The sequence below is a fragment of the Perissodus microlepis genome, chromosome 8 (assembly GCF_051167445.1).
Source record: "Perissodus microlepis isolate ML-2025 ecotype Zambia chromosome 8, ASM5116744v1, whole genome shotgun sequence".
NCBI classification, from domain to species: Eukaryota; Metazoa; Chordata; class Actinopteri; order Cichliformes; family Cichlidae; genus Perissodus; species Perissodus microlepis.
Genome location: NC_140468.1, coordinates 7,968,726 through 7,995,191, shown reverse-complemented (window position 1 = coordinate 7,995,191; position 26,466 = coordinate 7,968,726). Strand labels below are relative to the sequence as shown.

General features: G+C 40.1%; 1 protein-coding gene across 3 annotated transcripts; it reads left to right on the top strand.

Moving 5' to 3' along the window:
• The first annotated feature begins 3,293 nt into the window (after positions 1–3,293).
• On the top strand, positions 3,294–24,474 carry cdc42ep4b (CDC42 effector protein (Rho GTPase binding) 4b). 3 transcript variants are annotated; one of them, XM_084937295.1, is made up of 2 exons: positions 3,294–3,499; positions 20,182–24,474. In XM_084937295.1, exon 2 carries the CDS (start codon positions 20,347–20,349, stop codon positions 21,349–21,351), a length of 1,005 nt encoding a protein of 334 aa, XP_084793421.1. In that variant the 5' UTR covers positions 3,294–3,499; positions 20,182–20,346; the 3' UTR covers positions 21,352–24,474. The 3 variants fall into 3 exon arrangements, with proteins under 3 accessions (XP_084793421.1, XP_084793423.1, XP_084793422.1); XM_084937297.1 differs by lacking the exon at positions 3,294–3,499 and adding an exon at positions 3,512–5,431; XM_084937296.1 differs by lacking the exon at positions 3,294–3,499 and adding an exon at positions 11,651–19,986.
• Positions 24,475–26,466: the final 1,992 nt, after the last annotated feature.

The following is a 26,466-nucleotide window of genomic DNA, read 5'->3' as shown; positions in this document are numbered from 1 at the left end:
GAAGCAGTGACTCCAACTTTTGCCACAAACCAGTGCTGCATGACCTCTGTAGCTGTGCCACAGTAATCAGCAGATTTCCATTTTCAGTAGCACCCATCTAATCTATTTCCTCTGTAAACCTTCTCACGCACTCTAGTTCAGTAAATAACATACATGGTGATCACAGTAATCTCTTATTCAGTAATGATACAAGAAAAAATTGAAATGTTACTTCAGCTCTAAGTGTGTGCATAATCAACTGGTTTCAACATTATTGAGGACCTATGTGCAAATCATACCACACCCATTGATCACTATCTACTCCATTCCTCTTGTGTGTCTGTTTAAATCTTTCACAATGCCAGTCGTTTAGTTGTTGGCTTACTTTCCCAGATCCAGTTAATTGGTTGGTAAACTCTGAATATGCCAGAATATGCCAGCAAATGTTTGAAGACTTTACGTTAACTTTCCAATCTTTGTAGCTTTTAGAATAAAGAAAAAGACTGGACTGATAGTCTTCCGAAGCTTCCCTTAGTATCACGCGATGTTGGGCCACATGCTACGTCTAGACATGGCTTCTTCAAACTGGGCATCATGGTTCGTGGAATCACCTGAGTAGTTTTTCTTCAGACACAGAAAGTAGTCCCTTGCTTTCTATTGAAAAATGGCCATTGTGCCTCTAAACATGACACAAAAATTTCTGCAAAGTGCAGCGAATACTATTTACTGTAACATGTGATAAAAACCTTAAAAGAAAACAGAGTGCACAATGCCAGAAGCACTCTGTTTACAAATGAGTTCTGTAAGCACTTGGGATCTGTCCATGGCTAACTATTTAATTAAATCACATCTAACCTTGTGTTACTCGGGGTAGAAATAAATTGGATCATTGAAGATTCTTTGAAATGCTGTTATCTGGTTACAAAGTCCCATCCTGACTTCTTCAGCTTTCTCCTGGTTTCCAGATAACCACAAGTGAGATAACTCAGTTGGGCCTTTGACCCCTGTGACTATACATTAAGTGATACCCATATCTACTCAGGACATAGGTGATGCACTGAAAATGTATGTGCAAACATTATATGCAGTAACACAGAAGCACATGTACAGTGTCAGATGGTGTTAGATGCTAATTGTATCACAGTCAGTCACTTGATCCAATGCTAACCTACTAACCACATAGGCATGAGAAGAGAGGAGATTAGATGGGATAGGATTGGACAGGGAATTGGAACAAGAGCGTCCAGAGCACTAATCCCTTTTTTGAAAACACATGGGAAATTTCCCTCCAACAGAAGAATCACAGACAGGAGGTTTTTCACTTGTTGAAATGTTCATTTCCTTCTGTCTCTCTCTTTCTTCTACCCCTCAGGAAATGACTGACAGATAAGATTGAGTTGGTGGTCCCTTTTTAAAACGGGAGCCCAAGGTGCTAAATAGCCCTGATGAGTTTGAGAACCCTCAGTTGGAATATTAAAGGATTCAGACAGAAGGTGTAGTTCAAAGGAGTTTGAAACCCTGAATTTAATTGCCTCATTTGTGAGCTTCACTGAGTGTGGCTTGGGGATTTGAAGAGGATATACTGGCAGTTGGAGAAAGGATACTAATTTGAGAAATAGGATGTTCCCTCTGTGCTGTTCATAAATGCCTTCCTAATGTATTCTTTGTATCGAGCTTAAATTGTTTTCTGACTTAGTGTACATTATAGGCAAGAGCAGAAAAATGGCCTCAGTCATTTCGGAAAGACCCTTTGCCCCAGAGAACCCCACTGTTCTTGCAGTTTGAAAAGACGCTAACTTTCCACAGTATGTGGGGAAAGTAAGACTTGGGAATGTGAGGCAGCTAAAAAATTGTGACATAAATTGTTGTCAGGACTCATAGTAGGTCACAATTATTTATATCTCAGTTGAGAGGCTTTTTATGAGAAAAGAGAATACCTTTTGTCCCCATTTACTGTAGTCATTTAGGCTGTGTGCAGTATATAACAAAGAACACAGAGCCACACAAGGAAGCAATAAATGAATAAGGGGCCTGCTTCAGGGAAACCTGCCATCAAAGTGTCATGTTCCTGCCTACCCTCGCTGAAGTTCTGACAGACTTAAACAGAGTATGCCGTAAAACAATACACCACTAATTGGCTCATCATGTTGAAATATAAGCCCTAATGATATTTACAGGTGGGAAAATTAGGCTTTGACAGACAGGTGGGCGTCAGTGGAGAATTAAAGTTCACACCTGAGGCCCAGCTTACTATTGTAACCACACCCACGCACACACACATGCTCATTTGTATGTGGCCTGGATGATTTACACATCAGACATTGTAAATTTGCTTTGTGGGTGTGAAATTAAAGGCCATTTTTAATGTAATCTGGAAATTGTCAGAAATAATTGGAGAAAAGGGCACTATGTCTAACCTAATTACCTCCATGGCTATTATGAGTTAGTGATCATATAAATCAATGTGCCTGGACCTTTAATTATAGTAATAGGCTACTTTTCAGTGCATTTGTTCTAATACTACAAATTAGAAAAGAGAAGAACATTAACTCCTGTTGTAATTGTGTGCTCTTGAACTAAGTGCACATTTCTGAAATTTAGCATGTTTAAAACCAATAGCGCTCATTTATGTGGTGCTTTCAGATGTGCTAAGAGGCTAAAGTGAGAAAACATACTGATTTAACCATATTAGCATGACCTTTAGTGCATGGTTATTCACCTTCTTCACAAGTTAGATGATATATTGATTCAGTGTCTGTATATGATATATGAAGGTCTGTCCACTTTTAACTACTAGTCTATATACAAGCATTTGTAAACGCGAATTTTATCTACATATATATAACAAATAAATGAGTCTAATAAGTTTTTAAAAAAGCTGTTATTTTATGGAGCTAGATATGGGTGCAACATTACAGAACAGCAGATCTCCTTGTTCAGAACAGCAAGCAAGATTTTATTATTTTTATCTGTGTTTAGATCATGGTTTAGATGTGCCAGTAGGCAAATTCTGTTGCATTTGGGCATAGCAGAGTTTGGCTATAACCAGTTTCCCCTGCCAGCCTCATTTCTAAGGTAGCCCGTGTGGTACAAAAAGCCAGACGGTGGTTGCGTCTCCCTTAAGTGTTCAAATGTTTTACTTCGCAGCAACTAGTCCCTGTCAGCTAGCTTGGGGCACAGCCTTTACCACTCAAGGGGTCAGGCTTGGGATACTCCAGTTGAAGTCCCAGCTATTGTTAGGCGTTGTGGATAAATGGCGCTCTGGCCCTTTAAACCGCAGCAGGAGGTGGTGCTCTCCAGCGCGGGAGGGGAGGAGGAGGGCCGCTTTGTGCGCCACACAGATGCAAAGTAAACGAACGTTGGGAGCACCAGAACAGGGACCGTCCTGCCACAATTCTCTTGCTTCTCTTTCTACGGACACTTAACTAAATTTGTGCTAACTCACCCTTCGCGGTGTTTACGGAAAGTTGAGAGGGATAAAGTCTGAAACTTCGCCACCGCGTGGACCTTAAAGAAAAAGGTAACGTTTCTTCGCGGTAACCTGAGGAGTGATGTTTTGTTGTATTACACGTATCCAGGGGCTGTTCTGAAGACGAGCGACGACTTTTAGTCATCTTTGGGTTGTAGCCAGTGTGTTGAGTGTAGTTTCCAGAATACTCTGTGGGGTCAGAGGAAGAGGCGTAGGTTGAAGTAAAGCCAACGGAGTGAAATCTGCATCTCATTTGAATGTCATCTGCTTCTGGACAATCAGAGCCTGGCAGTTTCATCGAGCTCCTCGGTGTCCCATATGGAGCCAAAACAATGAGCTCTCTCGCGTCCTCTGTGTCCTCCATCAGCCTGAGGAAGACTGGGAAGTACAGGGTCAAAAAAGATACAATAAAAGTAACCACCTGAGTTTAAAACATCTTCAAGAGCCAACATGTTAATCTAAAGGGTGCTTTTTTAAAATTACAAATATCCTGCCTGTTTTTGGAACCATTTTCTTGACCTATGCCACTATAGACTTTGCTGTGCTTTCAGTTTGAATAATGGCCAAAAAGCTGTGCTGAGCTAATAACTTTCGTTAAAAGTCATGGGATCTCCTGAGGTTTTTTTTTCTTTTTCAAATCCAGTTTTGTATGACTTATTAAAGTTGGATATTTTTCTTGTTTTGGGCCCAAAAACTACTCAAGAAAGGAATTAGCTGGGTTTACTATTGCAGAGAGTGACGTATTTCACATTTGGGATCCTCTGTGGTAATGTGCCCACAAACTCTGGCCTTTCATATTGTAACTAAGAGCAACTAACTCAATGAAGCAGCAGATATCCCAGAGTTAAAACTAGGTTGCAAAGTCTAAGAAAAGTGTCCCAAATAACTATATTTGGCTACAGGACGGGTCATGATTTAATCAGAGCAAGGGGCAGATGGTTGCATGAGCATCAGTTCTCTTCAGTGAGAATTACGTAACATTAATACTGCTGCTGTTGGATCTCAGTAAAATCTCTGGGAATCTAGCAAGAGCTCTACAATCTAAACAGCTATTTTCACCCCATCTTTGGCAGGCATATTTGTCCACCTCCCTGGATCATTAGGGAGTTTTTTCCTGTTTGTGGTTAAAGACTTGGCACTTGCCTCTTATGGTCATCATCCCTCCTGATGAACTGAGTAATTTGCTGTAAGAGTTGCCACAGTGGCTGTATACGTGCCCTGCCTCATTCATCATGCTCTAAATGAAGGCTGTATAGTGTGTGCCCGACTTTAACTACACTGTCCATAAAGTCTGCAGGTCCGTTTTATAACATTCTGTTTCATTATTCCTCACTCATCGTCAGCTCTTCACGCTTGTTAAACTGTCGGTCTGGACAATAGTGAAAGGACGTGTTGACTGATGAGTTCAGGTCTGGTGTTGACTTTGTGTGACTGTTGCCCTTGTCCTACACACAAACACAGAGCAGTAGTTAACAAAAGCCCAAAGGTTGGTCTGTTCTTGTCATTTTGCTCGATGAATCATTTACGTACTCTGCACTGATAACTCTAAATCAAAGAACTTAGACGAGTGCAAAAAATAGCTCACTCCTTTACATCTTAAAAGTTGACTAGAGAAATCTTGTCTTAACTCCGACACTGACTTGTCACCATCCTGCCAGCGCTGCCACTTTTTTTTTTCCTGGCATCCTCTTGCGTCTCTCTGTCTTCTTTCCAGTGACAACAGTGCTGCATTACTGCACACACTTCAGGCCTTTCAGCTCCTTAGTGGATGTCTTCTCCAGAGCTGCCAGGCAGATATCTCACCATCGAGATCTATTGTGTCCACTGCACAGCCAGTAGGGGAGGGAGAGTATGTGTCATCTCTGACTGTGCTTTTTTTTTTTCTTTTCTTTTTTTTTGCTATGGAGGCTCTTTGAGTTTCCTCTGGAGGATACTCCTGCTGCGTTTTGAGGAAGCTGGCTACTTTCCCAACTCTTGGCTGTGGTGAGGTCATTACAGTTTTATATTAGAAAGAGGGTGTGCAGTAGTAGAGGTTGTGGACGTGCATTTAGACTCATGTGCACGAAAACATTTACTTCAGGCAGTTTTTGTGTAGTTAGTAAAAACTGAGGGCACCTCATTTCCTTGTGAATAGACTTTGTTTTATTTGTGTGTCTGGGTTTCATACTACGTGACGGTTTAATGTAAGAGCAGAAACATTTTTCTTTTTGTTTTTATTAGGCGATAAATATAAATTGGTTAACCGGAGTCAGATGTGACAACTTGGAGTAATATTCCCATGCCTTAGGAAATGGCCTTGTAAATTGTTTGCTCATCTACCTTTATTCCAACCTCCATGGGAGACTGACAGGTAATGATGAGAGAATGTCTTGACATTTGGCTCAAAGAGGGCAATTTGCAGCAAGCAAAAGGTCATTATTGAGTTATTCGTGTGAATTAATACCTTTTGGATTTACATTGAAAAAAAAAAAAAAAAAGCCCTCTAGAGCTTTGAAACTATGGAGGCCTGATCATTTCTGCAAAGTCTGAATCATTTCACGAGTGACACATGTGCACATTTTTTAAGCTGTTCTTTCTGGTTATGTTGAAATCCCCAAGGAAAGTTGCTTTGTCTCAGACAATTACAGGATTCACCCCACCTGCAAAGAAAGCAATGAGGTCTTTGAAGAGCAGTCATGCTGAGGATGTTTGTCTTAACCTTTGAACAGACTTGATATGAAAAGCAACAGTGCAATATTTTATCTGTGTCTTCAGGTTTTTGCAAATTATAGTTAACTCTGAATGTCAGAAAAGAAAAAAAAATTAATCAGAGACCATCATTGTCTTATTTGATGGCAAATTAGAGGAAAAAGTACGAAATTGTTCACATAGAAACTTGGACATGTAGACATATTTTGTAGCATCTATGTTCTAGAAATAATTGCATAAACATTTAGCAACTTGAACTAATCTGAAACAGTGATACAACAGTTCTTTTTTTTTTTTTTTTTTTTTTTTTTGTCCTTTCATTTCACATGACATATCTTTTCTCAGAAGAAGAGTGTGCTCTCTTTTCTTTCGAAACAGCCCCTATGAACCTGACACCCCATCACCATACCTATGCCTTTTTTGGTTATCAACGTAACCTAACCAGTTCAACGGGAAAAACGTTTTACTTTGCGTTGCTAAACACTAAAGTCATTTTGTCCTCTCCCAACAACAGGTTGACAGTAGAGATGGACCGATCCGATATTACGTATCGGTATCGGTCCGATACTGACCTAAATTACTGGATCGGATATCGGAGAGAAATAAAAAATGTAATCTGATCCATTAAATATCAAAAAAGTACCTCACAAAACTTGTGACATGGCATAATTCGGCTCATAACTGTAGCACGTCGGAGCAGTATGCATCACATAGAGCAGCTGCGTGAGACCTGTCGGTGGTCTGGTTGAGCATTCTGAGCCTTGCTACCAAACTGGCATTTGATCTCCCGAGAAAGTTATCCCAGAGAGAAGTAAATCAAGTGTGTAAGTTCATCTCTGAATGTTTGTAAAGCATTCCAGCGTTAAGCTTAACACCCGATATATGGAGCAACTGCCTCTCTCCCTCTCCTGCTGCTACTTCAATCGTGAAACTGATTAATGATCAGCTGATTGGCTTTTCTGTCGCAAGTCCGTCTCTTGCTTGTTTTTGGCCCACTTCGCGCCAGAAAGAGGAAACCAGTGGCTGAACAACAGCAGCACGTTTAAGCTTGATAATCTGTTGTTAGAATTTATTTAATATTACTTTCTAGACCAGGATCTTTTTCTAAGTAGCTGACGGCTGGTAACTGTGCAGGGGCGGATCTAACAAAGTTTAGCCAGGGGGGCCCATAGGGCATGAACAGGGAAAAGGGGGCACAAAGACATACTTTTCTTTCTTATTCTCATTTAAAATATCTAGCTTTTAATAAATAATTATCTGAATCTTACACCCAAAGTTTTAATCTGATGTAAAATGTGTAGAAGTCCATTATTGTATGTAGTAACTATTAAGTCTAATATACCCTAGTGAGCTGTAGTACTTTTTCCTTTAGGAAGGTACCATCTGTGCAGTCTGCAGTTCTGTTGAAGAAAGATGTTGAATCTATTTAATTATTCTTGAAAAATAATTGATTTCTGTGCATTTTTTTTCACACTGCATCAAATTAAAGTTGATTACGTCGTTTGCAACCCTATTAGTTAGGTTGCTTACTCTTTAAAATACCAGAATAGGGAGGATGGAGTAGGTTTAAGTTTATTAGATTGATCAGTATCGCTGAACTAGGACATATTTTGGGTGCAGTGTATTTTTTGCATACAGGTATAACAGAATAGCTTTAGTGTTTGTTTGTTTTTTAACTTGAGTTTGAACTTACACAAAATGCAGCAAGATATAAAAAAAAAAAACAGTTTTATTGATTAAAAAAAACACTATATCGGACAATTTATGATATCGGTATCAGTATCGGACATAAAAAAGTGGTATCGTGCCATCTCTAGCTGACAGCATAACTTACTGTGACATACAGTAGATTTCAAAATCTGTCACGCAGTAGTACTGTATGTTTTGGCACAGCATGATCTCGTTTTTGCATCACCTGTCACTGTTGATGTCTTAAACTCAATTGTTTAAAGCTGTGAAACCAGTCTGGAAAATTGGCACGCGTGACGCAAGGCATTTCAAAACCGCTGAATGTGGCCGACTTGACTCGATCCCATGTTGCGAAGTTTCAGAACACCTTCTTTGGTTTCAGTTATGTTGAAGAAGATAACAAAACAATACCCAACATCAGGGTGATTGGCGTGTCCAAATCACATAATCCGAAATCCTGTTGTTGGACCGGTGTGGTTACACAAATCTACTTTGCAAGATGTGTTGCAGCAACTTTTAAACAAGGTAATTATTTTTCTTCCAGTTACACACTGGTATGGGTACCTTGGCTGCCAATACAGGGTACTGATCCAGCACCAGTGTTAGATTAATAAAGCTTTTCCTTACTGAGAGGAAAGGACTGGGAGTTTTGCTTTATGTCTAAGGCAGCATGAGGGTCAATTGAAAGATTGCTTTCCTAACTTCAAATTTAAATTTAAAATGTAGCAAAAATAAATTTTTAATGATCTTTTTTTTTTAATCTATCAACAGGACCTAGACCATAAATGGAATGATTATTTAGCTAATTTATTTGCTTTTGTCATAGTTCCGCTCAAAATGAAAGTCTTTACTGCATCCTTCTGTAATTCATGGTCTCTGTTTCACATTGAGTATACCTCCTCAAATGGATGAAGTAACAGATAAGAAGTTTTATCAGATGGTGGTTCAGTGGTTAGCTCTGTCCCTTACAACAAATGGGTCCTAGGTTCATACGGAGGTTGGATATTCTCCCTGTGTTTGCACAGGTTTTCCATGAGAGCTCCTCTTTCTCGTGCCATTGTAAAAACAAAACAAAAAAACACCCTCTGTTATCACTGTCCATGTCGGCCGAGGGACTGTTGACATAGGCTTGGATCATATACTAAACTACCAACCTGTTGGCTGCTGTTAGCTTCCTCCATGTTTTGTTAGCTCTTTCACTAGCAACCAGTGCACTGCTGCTGACACATAGTTTAATATATATAGAACTCCCTAGAATTGCATTGTTACTGGGGCCTGTTGAGTTTTGCTGATCCAGGATTAAAGCTCATGATGAGGACCTCCTCATCAGAGTTGGTGATCAGGAGCTGGTAGTATGCTAGTAACAGGCATAGAGTTGAATAGAAATGTGTGTAAACTACATCAGCTCTTTCAGCTGTACTGGCAACAGTGGAAGCTTTCATGCAATACAGAGTTTATCATTAAACAGTTATGATTGTATTACATCCTTTTACTTACCCTTAATTACTGACACAGTATTGCAATTAATAGGATGTATTTCTGCACCATATGTGCCGACTCTTGTAGACTTGGATAATATAGTGTAGAAAAACAAAACAAAAATAAAAACACAGTAACGGGTGGTGTGCAGCTGGCAGTTTTTGTCCAGTCATTGGCCTTTTTTACACTCCAATGAGCCATCATTGTTTTCCAGCATTGAGTGACCACAGAAACAGGTGGTTTTGGCCTTAAGCATAGTAAAAGGACAAAGGAAGTATGTTGGTCACCACTGTGACTACCAGATGACAAAGTCATGCAAGGAAACCAGTTCAGGAGATGGGAACAGTCACATGAGTTGTTGTGGGTTCTTGTCAAGCATATCTGATAATCCTGTGAGAATCACACATTTCCTGCCTGAGCCTATAGAGGTCCTTTTCTAGGTCAGCAGTTCTGTGTTGTGAATGGACTAGGGTGAAGTTGCAATACCTAAATGGATAAGGATCGAAGTTCCTTTGTCTCTTTGTTTTAACTGAATGCGTTTCAGTGTCGTTTACATGAATCAGCTTTGAGGCCCGTCCTGTGTGAGCTTACCTGCATTAGTCTGTTTCCCTTTATAGGTATGTGCGTGTGGTTTTGGGTGTGCCAGAAGGGTTTGGTTCGCGCCTTCCTCTCTGTTGTTTTGTTTTCCATTGTGCTTTGTGTGTCTTTGCTGGCTTCTCAGTTACAAGTACAGTTTGTCTAAATCCAAACTGGGAGCTAGTGAGATATGTGTATATACTTGGTTTTTTGGGGGGTGGGGGTTAGGGCTGGGCAATATGGCCTAAAATCCATATCGTGATATAATTTGAAGCACGTGCGGTAACGATATATATCGCGATATATTCTTTTCTTCTGTATAACGTATTTTCCACACTATAAGGCACACTTAAAATCCTTTAATTTTCTCAAAAATCGAGTGTGCCTTATGTATGAATTCTGGTTGTGCTTACTGACCTCGAACCGATTTTGGTGTGCAGAAATCTGTTAAAAAATGTTTTGATGGATTGTCAGAGCATTACGGCTGCCGTAGTGAGTAGCTTCGCGGAGTAATCTGGGTCCAAAACTCCGTCCTCTTCAGTTCCCAAAGTCAAATGAACACAGAGTTAAAAACGTTCTAAATTCTTTCATCTTTAATAAAATCATCAGCGTTGCTGCTTTACCAGGTGTAACAATTAAGTTTAACGTCCATGCATCCATGAAAACAGAATTTATTAAATTTAACAGAGTTAGAAGTTAGCTCGCTAGTTTACACCTAAACATTTCATACCATGTTCTGACTGAGAGATTTTTGAGACTAATTAAAACGTACAGCTCTGCTACCACTTCCAACATAAATGAAGACAGGAAACTAAACAGCAGTGGCGTTTGCAGGGTTACTGAAGTGGGACTACCTGGTATATAATGTTGTGCTACGTAATTGCTAGCGACACAGCTATGTTAGCATAACATTAGCACAGTGAAGCTGGAGGATGAACGGCAACTTTTTTCCACTCGATAAAAGTTAACGTGAGGGATTCTGGTGGTTAGAGACAAATGCAATCGCATAGCAGGATGCTATACACGGGCCAAACTTCAGTCAGGAGAACAACTGAGATTATTCATCCACAATACAAGGTTAGTTATTAATATACTGCAACAACATGGGAATAGAACAGCTGCGAGAGAATTCAACATTAATGAATCAATGTTACGGAAGTGGAGGAAGCGCAGTTTTTGGCTTTCCCCATATTTCAAAAGTGCTTTCGACCAAAACAGGTGCAGCTTGATGACATCATCAACATGCGCTATCGCGATAGAGCGGTATAGTCAAAATCTCTATCGTTGGCCAAATGTATATCGTTTCTATCCTATATCGTTTATATCGCCCACCCCTAGTGGGGGTTGTATGTGGATGTGTGAGACTCTTGAACACATTTGTGTTAGTTCAAACTTAGTGGCTGATGGACTTTAAACTTATTGTTCACACCCACAGCAGGTTGAGTGTATGCACTCTACTAATTAAGACTTTATGCTGCCAGTTTCCAGGGAATCAAAGTTGTTATTTGAGTGCCAAATCAAAGTAGTATGCCAAATGTCTTTAAGAAAACCAAATTAAAGAAAGACGAACTGCAGTAAGATGACACCGATGATACTTCAAAGGTTTTTACTGAGAAAATCAGGTGGTGATGCATGAAAGCTCTTAGGTTTTGGCTCTTCTCTCGTCTGGCTCATAGATAAACAGAATTTATTGTTACGATTTTTTTCCTAAATTGTTAAACTTGAATCTCAAGTTCGTTCTGACCCAACTCCCAATTATATTTAATTAGATTATTGCTCTGACTAATCATTTATCTCAGTGACCTTACCTTAGGGTTATGCCAATAAATGATCTTGATGCATTATTTAGCTCTTTATTTATATTGGCAGTCACGTAGGATGATGATAGGGCGCTTTGGCTATGACGATTGCCCAACCCTTGAGGAGCTACTGAGATGTAATTTATCCTTGTGTGCTAGTTGGACATTCCTGAAGAGTCACTCTGGTAAGAACTTAAACACATGCTCACTCACAGCAAGCACAACATCTACACACAGCACTAACAAAATCACAGTGGATGTAGGTAAATCAAGGAAGGGTGCAATTAAGCTTACAATATGCTTCAGGAGTGCAGTAGCTGTGTACTGTGTTCTAGTTTTTATCTCTGTCTTGTCATGGCATTTTTCAGCTTCTCAGCTGTTGTGAATTACTATTATCTGGTTGAAGTGACTGTTTGCGGGCTTGGGTGTTCTCTTTGGTCAGCGAGTGTTTAGCTGGCTGCAGTTGGTGTCATTAAAGTGAACACCATGGGGGTTTATTAACTCATCTTGTTTGTCAGGTCTTAAGGTCTTTATAGTCAGTTTGTGTATTTGAGTTTAGCAAGGAGGCTGCTGATTTAAAAAAAAAAAAAAAAAAAAGTAAGTAACAAAAAAAAAAAAGCCACAAGCTGCTGATAAGTTGACGGAGAGCAGAAAACGGTCATTTATCTTTCAGTCCCATTGAGAGGCCTACTGCTGCTTCCACCAGAGAGTGTGTGCGGATATATGCGTTGAGCTTGGCTGTCTGGCACTAGATTATCTTTTTTTAATATAGTGCCAATTTTTTTTATTTTTGTTGGGGTTTTCCCCAAGGTCTCATTTTTAAAACAACCAGCCAATACGGCATGTAAGCTGTTTAAACTTTCTAAGTGTAGTGTAAGCCAAATGTTACAACAAAGCATTACTTTCCCTCTTTGTCATCTACAAAACAATCCTCAGTTGAAATTCTGCATCGTTTCACGATCCAGCAGCTATTGGACAGTTAATTCAACCACTTGGCTCAGATCCTGACCTCTGGTACCAGGCGTGAATGCTGTCTATTTGTTAGAGACTGATGGGGAGGATTTTGGCGATTAATTAGACATGTACGCTCATGTGCGCATACACACACACACACGCACACAGAGTGTAGTTCAAGCCATCCACAGTAGGCATAATGAGGACTTGGGTACATTTCATGCAGGACACGGTGAAAGAACGTCTGTCACTGCGCTGGCATGACTGAGTGAATCCAATGTGGTGACACCCTCCACCGCCCCTTTGAGGATGTGTTTCTCTTCAGTGAATCCATCTGTGCCTTCCCTTTTTTGCACAAGTCCCTGAGGTAATATTGCTTCACATGGGAAAGGCTTTACTCCCTCTAATTTTTACTCTAGATATTATTCATACACCAAGAGGGGGGGTATATTTTTTTTTTCCCCCTCAAAACAAACTCTCGGTAGACTTGTTTGGGCAGAGGCTTATTTTTTAATCAAGGAGCATGTTCATTATCTATCTGTTTGATTATGAGCCAGCCTTTTTCTCTTCTCTCTTTGGCTGGGGCACAGCATGGCAGCCCACCCAGTATTTGCTGCTTTGTCCAGCCATGCAGGAATAACAGATTTATAAAAGGCCAGTTTGACTGGAAACACAAAGAATCATCTGGAAGTTTGTCCTGTGCTTCTGGATATCAGGATTTGTAAAGATTGAAAATAAATTCATTTGGTGTTTGTGTCACAGGGAGTGTTGGGGTCGTAACTGGAGGTTGTGCCATACGCCCTAAGGAACTGTCGCAGTGCAGAGGGCTAGTCCAGGCATGCTGGTTTTATTCGCTCACGCTGAAAATGTTGCTCTTAATCCTCTTGTGTTTTTGTTTTTGCCTGGGTGGCAGTGGGGCCCTGGAGGCTGATACTCCACCGTTTCCACACACACAGGTACTTTGTGTGGTGGTGGTACTTTGGCAACAGTCATGCGGATGTAGGTATGTCTTTGTGTCCTGGTTGTTTGAACTCCTGAAGGCTTTTTACATGAAGCACTCAGCATTTCAGGAGTGACCTGAACAACTCATCTTTGACCTCTGTGTAAGCCCATTGTCTGCTTGTTTTAGGTTTCAAGTATCTTTAAGCTGTTGTGTTGCTTAAATCTCAAGTTCAGATTGCACAAACCATATTTGTATTTTGATACTGGCACAATTGCTTTCTTTTAGGCTTCTGGTAAATCTTGACCAAACTATACCTCATATCAATTTCTGCTTCTGTTCTCTTATTACAGCTTAACAAGGTTGCAGTGTGTATCATGACAAAACCTAGCACCCCCTATATTATATGACCTCAATGCATGTTTATTGCACATGCACCCTTTAAAATAAAAACAAAGGTATTCTTTAGGACTTTTTTTGGTTCTGTAATTTGTTACAGTACAGTAGAAATGCATTACGTAAGCATAACCCATTGAAGCACATACAGCATTAGAAACGGCACAGAAGAGCTGTTATTGAAAAAAGGCTTCGTTAGTATTAAGTGATTTATGACCATTGTATGGATTTTAGGCCAAATAAACAGCATTTCCTAATTCAAAGACAGTCTTTCAACAGCACAAGTCTGTCTGGCTGGAATTTGATGAAACCATACACTAATGATTGTTTGAAACTGTGGTTGTCAAACTTTTTCCACCACACGCTATATGGCATAGAATATATACACAACTCAAAACCTATAAAAATATAAGTTAAGTGAAAAACAGGTCAGCATAATAGCATCAGTAAACTCTTGGTTATGTTTCCTTCCCTGCATAAATCGTGTTAATTCAACTTAAGTAATTTTCCCAAATGCACTCTGGACTTGAACTTTCTAAGACATTGCCCATCGGAGATACGTGTGGGAATACAAATATTCAGTAAAGTCAGAAGGGTCTTAAACCTTCAAGCTCTGGATGTCCAGTAGCAGGCATGCGACACTGACACATTCCAGTGAATTCACAGCGAGTGCGCTGGTGTCATACAGTGCGTCCTGCCGTCTGCATGCTCTACCCACGCAGCACTATCGCCTAAACCCTACAAAGTATTTCCTCTAGTGACGGGGTGTCTCAAGTGGACCTTCTCCTTACTTCAGACATTGTCCTGAAGTGATTCTCTCAACTTTTCTTGGAGTTCATGTGAAAATAAACAGCTTTATTTTCACTTCATATCCCTTGGGATCAGTAAAGCATAGCTCTCTGGCTACACCGAAAAAAGATTATGGGAATTCAACCAGCGCAGAGACTAGAGACATTTGCTTGTATTTATCTAAAAATCTCAATAGCGTGTTACCCTGCAATGGTTTCACTTTAATGTTTTTAACACTTATCAGTCTGTTTTACTTCAATGCAAAGACTTTTTGTGTATTATAACTTTTGTCTTTTCATCAGCCGAGAGAACGCTTAGTGATCAACAAGAATAGCTTATGTTACAAATTTACTAGTGACAACTTGCAGACGTGCGTCTGCACAGCTCTGCCTAGAACCTGCGTGTTAGAAGTGGAATGCCATTGCAGACTCTTCAGTAAAAAAGAACTGGCTGGATAAATTTGACTCTCATTGCTTCCCTGTTTTCTCTCTGAAATATGCAGTGAGACTTGCGAATAAGCGGGTAGAGCGTGTTCTAGACATGCTTATATTAGTGGGATCCATTCACCATGTAATCATACTTTGTACAAGTCAGTTTCACCTGTGTTAAGTATGTATATCCTTTACTGTTGAGGGGTGAGGCCATTAGTGTCATAACATTCTGCATGTTTCTGCTCAGGATACTTTTGCTGTTTATCATGCAAGGCTTGCCTTAGAGCTAGGTAACTATAAATGAAGTTAAACAGGAAGAACAGGTTCCTTATGTGTCAGGCAGTAACAAATAAGCAGAGAAGCAAATTATAGTTTATTGTTTTTATTTGTCCGTAGCAGAGCATGCTATTGTAGAAAATCACGTCAAAAGTCTTTCATTACTGTCTTATGGTGTTAGTCAGATGTTTTTGGGTTTTTTTTTGGGGTTTTTTTAGATGCAGTTCTGATTTAGTTTTTGGGTGCTGTTTGCAGGCGGAGCAAGGCAAGCAAGGCCAGAACAAACGGCATATTTATATTTATTATTTATTATCTGTGTGGTGAGTTAAGGCAAGTAAGTAGATTTGCTTGGAGGAAACTTTGAGGCACATGAAAAAGCACCGTGAAGTCAGAGGGAGGCTTTGCTAATGAGCTGCAGTTACATGATGTGAGTCGAAATCAGACTCATACATAGTTCATGAGTTCTCCTAATCCTTTCGTTTTTGCACCATATTTAATAGTATTTTTATTTCTCTTACATGTTACAAAAACATTTTTGAACATAACCACAGAACTCACATTAATACAAATTCAAATTACTGTAAAATAAGATGAATTCTCCCTATATCGCTCGTTCTTCTCTCTATATATAACTTTTGTTATTTCAGTGCTTTTTTTTACCCCCCCCACCCGTGGGAATCAGATGTTTGGTGTGAAGGTTAGAGCCTGCCAGAATAAGTGCTAATGAAATTTCCCAATCTTCTTTGTCACTTTGAGTTAAGAACGTTCCATTGTTATGCAGCTCCATTGATTAACTGATTAGCAGTGTCATAGATGGCGTTGGCTAACTTGAATATTCATTTGCATATCAATGACACTGACAATGGGAATGAACTATAGAGACGACTCTGAGTAGTTCAAGGTTAAAACAAGCAGAAGTTTTCTTATTGCAGAGACAGCTTAGGCAGTGCATTATGTGCTTAAATATATGCTCGTTATTCTAGTATTAAAAATAACAAGGTTTGAATTTACCCTTCACCTGACTCTTTGTAATATTTGCATGAAGGCCTCCTCCACCTCGTGAAAAAAGGATAGACTGTTTCTCCATCTCACTTTAAAAAATTTAAATGGAGCCAAAGACAAAAACAGAAACTCTTATATAGTCTGCATGCCGGTTGGTTTAACATGACAGTAGCCAAGTTGTTATTGGATGAGCAGCCAAAGCCTCTTTCCCCTCTTTGTTGAGTGGAAGGAGAGAAAGTGACACAGGATAGCCGAGGACTGCAGGGCGCCTGTGATCCTAAGGATTACAAGCGTTACGCTGAGCGCTGATGACCATGTTGGCTGTTGTGATGTCATTCTGCCCACATCACATTCTGCTGGCGACATAAAATGCTCTTAATCATTCATGGCCCTGTCACCACTTGTCTCAGTTCAAGCTAGTGTCATGTGGGACTCCATTACATAAAGGCTTTGTCACTGACTGGCACAAAAAACAAAAACTGATTCTCAACTGAAGCAAACGAACAATATCTTCATATTTTTAGGCACACTGAGTGCTCTGACACAAACTTGTATAAGCCTTCTTTGTGTTGCATCAGTAGCTATCCAATAGGAATATGATCTTCTGTGTGAAAAAGAGCTAAAATGGAATTTTGCCCCCAGCTGGGCTGGGAGTGTGTGCAGGTCAAACTGGAATCACTGATCAACCAATTCCTTTTCAACACAATGTATGAGTAAATGCTCGGGTATAACAGCGTTTTTGTGTTTAAATTATTTTCTATTTAGATGTCTAGACGGAGTTGTAGTTAAGCCCCATACTTTCATTTCTTTCATCTAGCTAGTAACAGTAATAAAATGAGAAGAACAAAGGGTCACCTAGAAACAGAAAACCAAACAATAAGATACTCCCGCTCGCCTATTGTCCAATGAAATCTATCTAAAAGGTCACCATTTCCTCTTCAAATACACTCTACTGATGTGAATGAAAATGAGTCCTTGAATCTGTTTGCTTTTCCAAAATAACTTTTTATAGTGCTGATAGTCATGCTGCCAATGACTTTAACAATCTAAGCATTAAATATACATATAACTGATGACAGCATGGACAAATTTCCCCTGAGAACTAAAAAACAAAGAAGAAACATCCCTTTTCTGTGTAAAAGAACATTTAACACTGTCACCGTTTCATTTGGAGAGCATTGAACCATTCTGGAGTGTTATTTTGAAACTGAATGGTGAAAATGACAGTGTCATTTCTCATAATGTATTTTTTTTTTTTTTACAAAGTACTGAAAGGCTAAAACTGAATATGACAGGACTCCAGGCAGGTCATGCTTTATTTTTTTTGTCACAGCCACAATAATGGGGTCTTGATGACCCTGCGGGGTTTTGAAACTATTCCTCATCAAAGACCAAGGGGCTCCCCAAGGCATAAAATGGGCCATTTCCTAGAATGACTTAAGGTGTGAGGTTTGCACCTTTTGATATTCGAGAACTCAGTGACATCTTTTATGCTGAGGTTGAATGTCTTCGAGTCACATGGCACATCAAAAGCTTTCGCCCCTCAGCCATTGCACTGTGAACTTTGTCTTATTGCCTGGCATGTGGTCACCAGGAAGGGTTAATCCATCTGAATGAGTTGATCTCTCCATGTAGGGGATAAAATCTTTCTCGCCGTTTCTGGTCAGCTTAGAGACAGGAAGCCCACTTGGTAGCCAGCGCTCAGCTCTGATGTTGCCATAGAGAAATACAAAACTTTGTGCAGCAGGGAGGAACATGTAAGATGATGAGTTGTCTTTAGCGGTCACCCACACATTCAGCAATCTTTTGTGCAGCAGATACTAATGGGGCAACTGCACAATGCATGAAATAATAAAGGGTTTACCCAATGATGGATCATACTGCATTAATTTAACAACAGTGCCTCCGCTCCGGAGGATATTGGTGGTGTTTGTTTGCTTTAAGCTATAATCTTGTAATTTGGCACCCAGTTGCGGCGTAAATAGCTTTAGTAACAGTAAGCTCTTTCCAGTTGTCACGTATATGGGTGTGAGCTTGAACTCAAATAGCTTTTACAACAGAACAAGAAAATAAGCCTTTGGAGTACTATCCTTATTACATTTGGTCTTTGTTCAGCCACTGTGAGAACAATGTGTCTCTTCCATTAGCACCAGAACTACTGAAGAAATCTTGAATGAAGGTGGTGAATATGGAAGATAAAAATGTGGCAGTGGATAGAATTTAGTACTCTTTGGGGATGATCTGTCTTTTGAAAAAAGAGCAAAAAAAAAGAGCACTAGCTTTTATCATTTATCAAGCCCCCCTCTGTTCCCTCTAGTGCATCAGTTCCCTTTCCAATTGAATGGGTTCTTGTCAGGGATGCAAATGTTTTCATGGGTGACGTTTCTTTGGAATATTGTTGAGTGAAGCCCCCTTTCATTCATGGGGGATACGCATGCAGCCCTAGAGCGTGGGCTTCAGCGTGAGTTTGAAAACACTGAGAGTAATGGTATTTCTGTCTGGCTTAAACAATTGAAGCCATTGTTAATGTCAGAAACACATGGAGCTAGTAGACTGTAGCTAGCACATAAGTGGGTGTTTAAACCTCTTTTCCACTGCATTTCTGTTCTAAGATCATGTTTCAAGGTTTAAGTGGTTTAAGGTCAGTTTGGTCTAAGGATTAAAATTAGTTGTATAGTCATTTGGCATGGAAAAGATCAAACTGACCTGTGAAAGAATCATTCTGCTTTCCAAAGGGGGTTTCAAAACCTTTTAATCTGCTACTTTTCACCAAAGCTTTATAGACAAATCTAATAGAAGTTGCTGATTGATATTTGTTATATGAAAAACAGATTAATACGGAACAAAATACACTGCGTGAAGTGTTCAAGTGTTGCCTACGGGGTTTAAAAAGACAAATTCCCCCCAAAAAGAGAATAACATAAAAAGCAGTTTTTGGAAACTATTTATCTCTTGAAGACAGGGGAGGGAGAGAGCAAAATGTAGTCGGTCTGGAGTTTTCTGAGCTGTGCTGTAAGTCGATCCATGCTGAAGAGATGTTGTTCCTCTTCAGTCTTTTTTTTTTTTTCTTCTTCTTTCTTTTATTTCTGCCAGCTTCAACTGCTCTAGCTCACAGTATCCTGTGTCTTGCTGGTTATGTAACAGCCAGGGGCCTAAATGGGAACTAAAGCACAGCAGTGATGGCAGGCACTGCAGCCCATGAAAAACAGAGCACAACAGCAGCCCTAGACTTTTAGAAAAAGCTCAAAAATGTATCAGATGAATCGAACTAATTTGAATAGGAATGAAGTTTACCATGGTAGAACTTCACAGGGGCTATTGTGACTGGGTTGGAGTAAGGTGAGGGTGCTTTGAACTTTGTACAAGAGAGGCTTTTCACGATTGCATAACACCCTTACAGTCTTCTGCATAGAAAACCTTTTAGACTTTAGAACCACTCAAGTGAGCCTTCATTTTGAAGCCCTGGCTACCAAACTTTCCATGCTTGATGGAGATCAGAAAAGTGCGTTTTATGCAATAGTGAGTAATGAGAAATGAATAGAAAGAATTCTTCAAAGCAGAATGTTACATTTTTATCTCAGTTTAATGGAATCTATTTTTTTTTTTTTTTACTTGTTTTCACATTGCCTGCCATGTTGCAGAGCTACATTTAGTTTACAGAACTACTGATGTGGTTTTAATGCTCTGTATTCTCCTTCTTCTTCTTCACCACAGGCTTTTTCAACCGAGGACCAGAATGGCTCTACTCAAACACCTGAAGTTATATGTGCTTTGACAACATCCCTTACAATTGCTAAAAACTTTGAAAGGAACTCTCCTGACCACCTTCAGATCCTAATTTAAATTTTACCTGTGGATCGTTACTAAAAGACTGCCATCATGCCCATTCTTAAGCAACTGGTCAGCAACTCCAATCAGTCAAAGCGGAGGTCTCGGGCTGACCTGACCGCAGAGATGATCAGTGCTCCGCTGGGGGACTTCCGTCACACCATGCACGTGGGCCGAGGGGGCGATGCCTTTGGTGACACCTCATTTCTCAGCACCCGTTCAGGAGAACCTCCCAGGGAGCCAGACAAAAAGCAAGGCTCACCAAGTTCCAAGCCCGGGCTTCTGTCCCGTACCTTCAGAAACAGCAAGCGATCTCAGTCTGTAAATCGGGCGGACAAGTGTGAGTACAACGCGATGGCACCTTCTGCCGGCTCCTCCCAGTTTGTGAAGACCGCCATATCCCTGCCGTACCTGAACGACGAGGGTACTAACAGAGGTATCCAACTGCCAAAGAGCGTTTCCTCAAGCCCAATGAAGAAGGTGAATGAGATCGAAAGCAAGCCGTTAAATGGAGCAGCAGCTATGGCAGCCCTTGATCCAGAGCTTGAGGAACGGGATTTTGGCGAACCTACAGATTTGCCTCCATCCATGCCTAAGGGAGGTGGGATGAAGCACGCAGAGTCTATAATGTCCTTCCACATTGACCTGGGCCCTTCGATGCTCGGGGACATCTTGAGCGTGATGGAAAAGAAAGGTTGGGAGGAGGATGACCTTGGCTACGAGGAAGGCAAGGGAAGCGAGGGCCATGCTTCACCGTCCCTCATTCCCCACATAGATGATGACGATGCAGAGGAGCGAGCCCCTGCAAGGCCTCCTCGCAGCATGTACCAGCAAAAAGCCATGGTGGATCCCTACACCCCTGAGCTACAAACCAAGAACAACCACCACAATATGGATAGCTGCTCTGTGTCCAGCTCTGGTTCTGAGGAGAAACCTAACTACCGCCTCCATGACGGTGACACGGACAGTGCAAAGTACAGTTCCCCACGTGGGGGAGAAGGAGAGAGAGATTTCACCTTCATGGACGAGGATGATGACGATGAGATTAGAGTTTAGACTTTAGCTGCCAAGAACAGTTGAAAAGGACTGTAGACATGATAAATAAGGCTTTTTCACCATGCTGTAGCTAGGGTGGGCTAAATGCACGCTAGAGTGCAGACTGACTGGCTCACAAAGTGGCCCTTTTTGAAGTGTTTGGGTTTACTCATATTACTGGTAAAGTCTCAGTTTTCCCAAAAAAGTATTGTTTACCACATTTAAACCCTTAACCAAGAAGAAGCAATTGCAAACCATTAGTAAATAATATCACAGACATATCATTTTAAGAAGAGAGAAGAGATGACAGTGAGATTGGGTAATGTGGATGTGTGGTATGGATTCTGTGGAAGGATGTAGGGAAAGGATGAGGAGTGAAACCAAGATGGCGTTAGAATCCCAGTGTGTGTGAGTGAATATGGGGTTTTATTTGCCAATGACACTATTTTGGCATAGACACTAAACAGAAAAAGTTATGCCTTTTTAAGAGTTTAACAGTTGATTTATGCTATTTTCTACTTTATTGTATCTGCAGTATCTGGGAGTTAGTATACAGCAGCCTGCTGCTGTTTTGAGTTGGGTAGATTATTATTTTGTTTCCGTTTTTCATTGGGAATATCTGCATTCTTTAAATTCACAGACAGCTGTAATATTTATTAATTTGTTGTCATAAGGGATGGATCATTCTTAATGTGCACTCCTTAGTCTTAAAATTGTGTTGTTGTTTTTTCCAGATATCATAATTTCTTAAGGGTACTAAAGACAGAACCATCTTCTTTGTTAGAGGTTGGCTGAATTGCACTTAAATACTGGCCTTAAGTAGGCAATACATTGTCTTAAATCACTCCTGATCCCATGTTCATTACAGGGAAATGTCTTGTACAAAATCAGAGTTGGTGAAAGATTTTTTTTTAATACAGAAAAACTGTGAATTGTCAAAAAGAGGCCTTTTGTAAGTGTTATGTGTCTTGTACTTTTTAAAAAAAAAGCAAGACGGGAATTGTGATTGTGGTAAAATATGTGTGTCTGTCATGCCTCTCATTCCGCTTCTTAGCTGAAGTAGGATTAGCAGGTCAGTGGAAAGATGTAAGACATTTGTGAAGGGAGTTGCCACCATATAATTACATTTAAGCATTTATGCTTCTGTCAAAAGCATTCCCTCTCTCTGTACATGTGTCCAGGCTTGTCTCTGAGAGCAGAGAAAGGATGTAGCATGTTTAAAGTGTTATTAGAGGACTGCTACTTAACAGACGGGCATCAGGTATGTCTCTGAGCAGTGAGAAGGATATTTACTTCCCAAAGTGGACCCAAAGGTGATAATACTCAACTCCTTTACCCAACCAGAATCACATAGTAGGAACAGATGATTAAATCAACCAATCATCTGGCTTCTCCCAGTCTACTCATTAAATGTGCGAGAATATTGGCCCCCGACCAGCTGGAACTGCTCCAGAAACAGATAGGTGGGCTGTTTCCCTTTGGCTTTTTTTGTGTTTAGTTGGTTTCACTCGGTAGGCTACTCCAGATTACTTTCAGCTATAAATTACACAGAAAGAGTGCGTACTTTACTTTCTTGTATCCAAGATTAATGTCTGACCTTCTTCTATTATTTCGTGTTTTTAAAAAAAACTAATTGCCACATTTGACAAATGTTAGCTTGGAATTTCCTGTTGTGGCACTGATGCAGGGTTGTGTATATAGAATCAGGATGCTGTGCCATTCTGTTCTGGGTTGTTGTAATGTTTTGGAACACTATGTGCCCGTACAGATTGCAAGACGTTCTGAAACTGAAGGCGATCCTGAGGAAATTGCCAAGTATGTTAACTATATTGTTGGATAAGGTATAGAAGTCCTGAGTGGGGAAAAAAAGTGGGTGTCTGTTTTTCTTTTTTTTTAATGCATGATCCAAAATGTTTTCTTATGCCAGGGTATTTTAAATTTATTTTGTAGGAAGTTTGTTTTTGGGTTTCTAACATATTTTCACTCAGCCGATTGGGGTGGAAATATATTGGAAACATTTAATTGTAATTTTTCACTTTGATTTTCATTTTTCAGTTACATTCTGGTTGTAATTGGTTGGTTTTTCAGCATCAAACCTACTGGTTAGTTAAATGAAAAGAAATGTGGCCCTGGCAGAACTTTTCTTTTTCCTTACTTTAGTGGAAACCTTTCTCTTCACCTGTCTCACAGATGTGGGGGGGAAAAAAATCCCTCTGAAAGATTACACAAACAACACCTTAATTTTCAACTCCTCACTTGCCTCTCAGGGCTTCTGTAGTAATGTTAGCAGCACATTGGATTTAGTTTTTTTCTACTCCTGTATAGATATGCATTATAGACCTCTTTTTATATTTCAGTGTATATGGGCCAAATCTTAGGATGTCTTCTGTTGATCAGTTTTGCAACATGTAGTGTTTGGATTGTTTGGGGTGATGCAATCCCTTTTGTTCATCTCCAAGAAGTTTGCTGTTGTCTTTTGATAAAATAATGTACATATAGGTAGTGCCATCAGCGATTACAGTAAACAAGCTTTGTTACCAGCAGTGTGACTATGAGATCATACTAAGCAAACAGACAAATATTGGATTTAACATGACATGGTACATATGTGGTCAGATTGTGTTTGCATTGCGACATTTTCACAGCTGTCTGCAACACCAGACAGTATATTGCTGTAGATTTTGGAAGACATAAATAGAAAATTGTGGAAAAGTACACAAAATTATGCTAAAATACTTAATGTATTTTAGCATAATGATCTTAACTTTCGGGCATTTGTTGTGTTTCTCTGTGGGAAACTCCTAAGTAGGCCAGAATAAACCACGTAAAAGAATTTGCAAACACACTCTGCCCCAGGTCTGCTTAAAAGTTTTTCATTCCCTGACAGCAATGGTGTGGGGAGCGGGAAAAAAAGAAAAAAAAAGAGAGAGAGATAAGAACTGCGTAAGACAGCTGGCTCAAAGTTCAGCTAAAGAATGTTTCCTTTTTTTCCCCACTGGCTTCAGTGATATGCCAAGTATGTACTGTTTTCTTTCCCTGTTCCATATTCTGGTTTTACAGTATATTAATATATTTATCTTCACTTTTCTTTCTTTGAAATAACTTCTATATTTTTCAATAAAAGAGAAAGCTGATAATCTTTTACTATGATCAACTTTCTTTTGTTTCATATTTGCAAATCTGTCATTGCAGGCTGCGTAATTTTCAAACTTTTTAAATGTGTAACATTGGGCACAAAATAGGCAGAAAGCTCAGTATAAACTGTGCCGTCTACTGCAAGGTCAGATTTCAATGAGGGAACTGCAGAAAGAGCCAAATCCACAGTTTAACAAACACCCTCTCACAGTGGATTATTCTATGCAAATAACCCTGAAATGAAAGATAAAACCCCGTGTTAACAGTTTTCACATCCCATCATGGCAAGTGGAGTCCTGTGAGCTAATTAGGATCCTTCAGCCACACTGCTTTCGATAGGCTTTACAGCCTCGTTAATACAGGGAGTGCAGAATTATTAGGCAAGTTGTATTTTTGAGGAATAATTTTATTATTGAACAACAACCATGTTCCCAATGAACCCAAAAAACTCATTAATATCAAAGCTGAATGTTTTTGGAAGTAGTTTTTAGTTTGTTTTTAGTTTTAGCTATTTTAGGGGGATATCTGTGTGTGCAGGTGACTATTACTGTGCATAATTATTAGGCAACTTAACAAAAAACAAATATATACCCATTTCAATTATTTATTTTTACCAGTGAAACCAATATAACATCTCCACATTCACAAATATACATTTCTGACATTCAAAAACAAAACAAAAACAAATCAGCGACCAATATAGCCACCTTTCTTTGCAAGGACACTCAAAAGCCTGCCATCCATGGATTCTGTCAGTGTTTTGATCTGTTCACCATCAACATTGCGTGCAGCAGCAACCACAGCCTCCCAGACACTGTTCAGAGAGGTGTACTGTTTTCCCTCCTTGTAAATCTCACATTTGATGATGGACCACAGGTTCTCAATGGGGTTCAGATCAGGTGAACAAGGAGGCCATGTCATTAGTTTTTCTTCTTTTATACCCTTTCTTGCCAGCCACGCTGTGGAGTACTTGGACGCGTGTGATGGAGCATTGTCCTGCATGAAAATCATGTTTTTCTTGACGGATGCAGACTTCTTCCTGTACCACTGCTTGAAGAAGGTGTCTTCCAGAAACTGGCAGTAGGACTGGGAGTTGAGCTTGACTCCATCCTCAACCCGAAAAGCCCCACAAGCTCATCTTTGATGATACCAGCCCAAACCAGTACTCCACCTCCACCTTGCTGGCGTCTGAGTCGGACTGGAGCTCTCTGCCCTTTACCAATCCAGCCACGGGCCCATCCATCTGGCCCATCAAGACTCACTCTCATTTCATCAGTCCATAAAACCTTAGAAAAATCAGTCTTGAGATATTTCTTGGCCCAGTCTTGACGTTTCAGCTTGTGTGTCTTGTTCAGTGGTGGTCGTCTTTCAGCCTTTCTTACCTTGGCCATGTCTCTGAGTATTGCACACCTTGTGCTTTTGGGCACTCCAGTGATGTTGCAGCTCTGAAATATGGCCAAACTGGTGGCAAGTGGCATCTTGGCAGCTGCACGCTTGACTTTTCTCAGTTCATGGGCAGTTATTTTGCGCCTTGGTTTTTCCACACGCTTCTTGCGACCCTGTTGACTATTTTGAATGAAACGCTTGATTGTTCGATGATCACGCTTCAGAAGCTTTGCAATTTTGAGACTGCTGCATCCATCTGCAAGATATCTCACTATTTTTGACTTTTCTGAGCCTGTCAAGTCCTTCTTTTGACCCATTTTGCCAAAGGAAAGGACGTTGCCTAATAATTATGCACACCTGATATAGGGTGTTGATGTCATTAGACCACACCCCTTCTCATTACAGAGATGCACATCACCTAATATGCTTAATTGGTAGTAGGCTTTCGAGCCTATACAGCTTGGAGTAAGACAACATGCATGAAGAGGATGACGTGGACAAAATACTCATTTGCCTAATAATTCTGCACTCCCTGTACAACAGAGCAGTCCTTAAAACGTGCACTGTCTCATCACGGTTCATGAACCTTACAAACGAGAGTCAAAAAGGCAAGAA

Coding starts and splice junctions, on each gene's coding strand:
- cdc42ep4b (XM_084937295.1), top strand. CDS start 20,347: ATGCCCATTCTTAAGCAACTGGTCAGCAACTCCAATCAGTCAAAGCGG.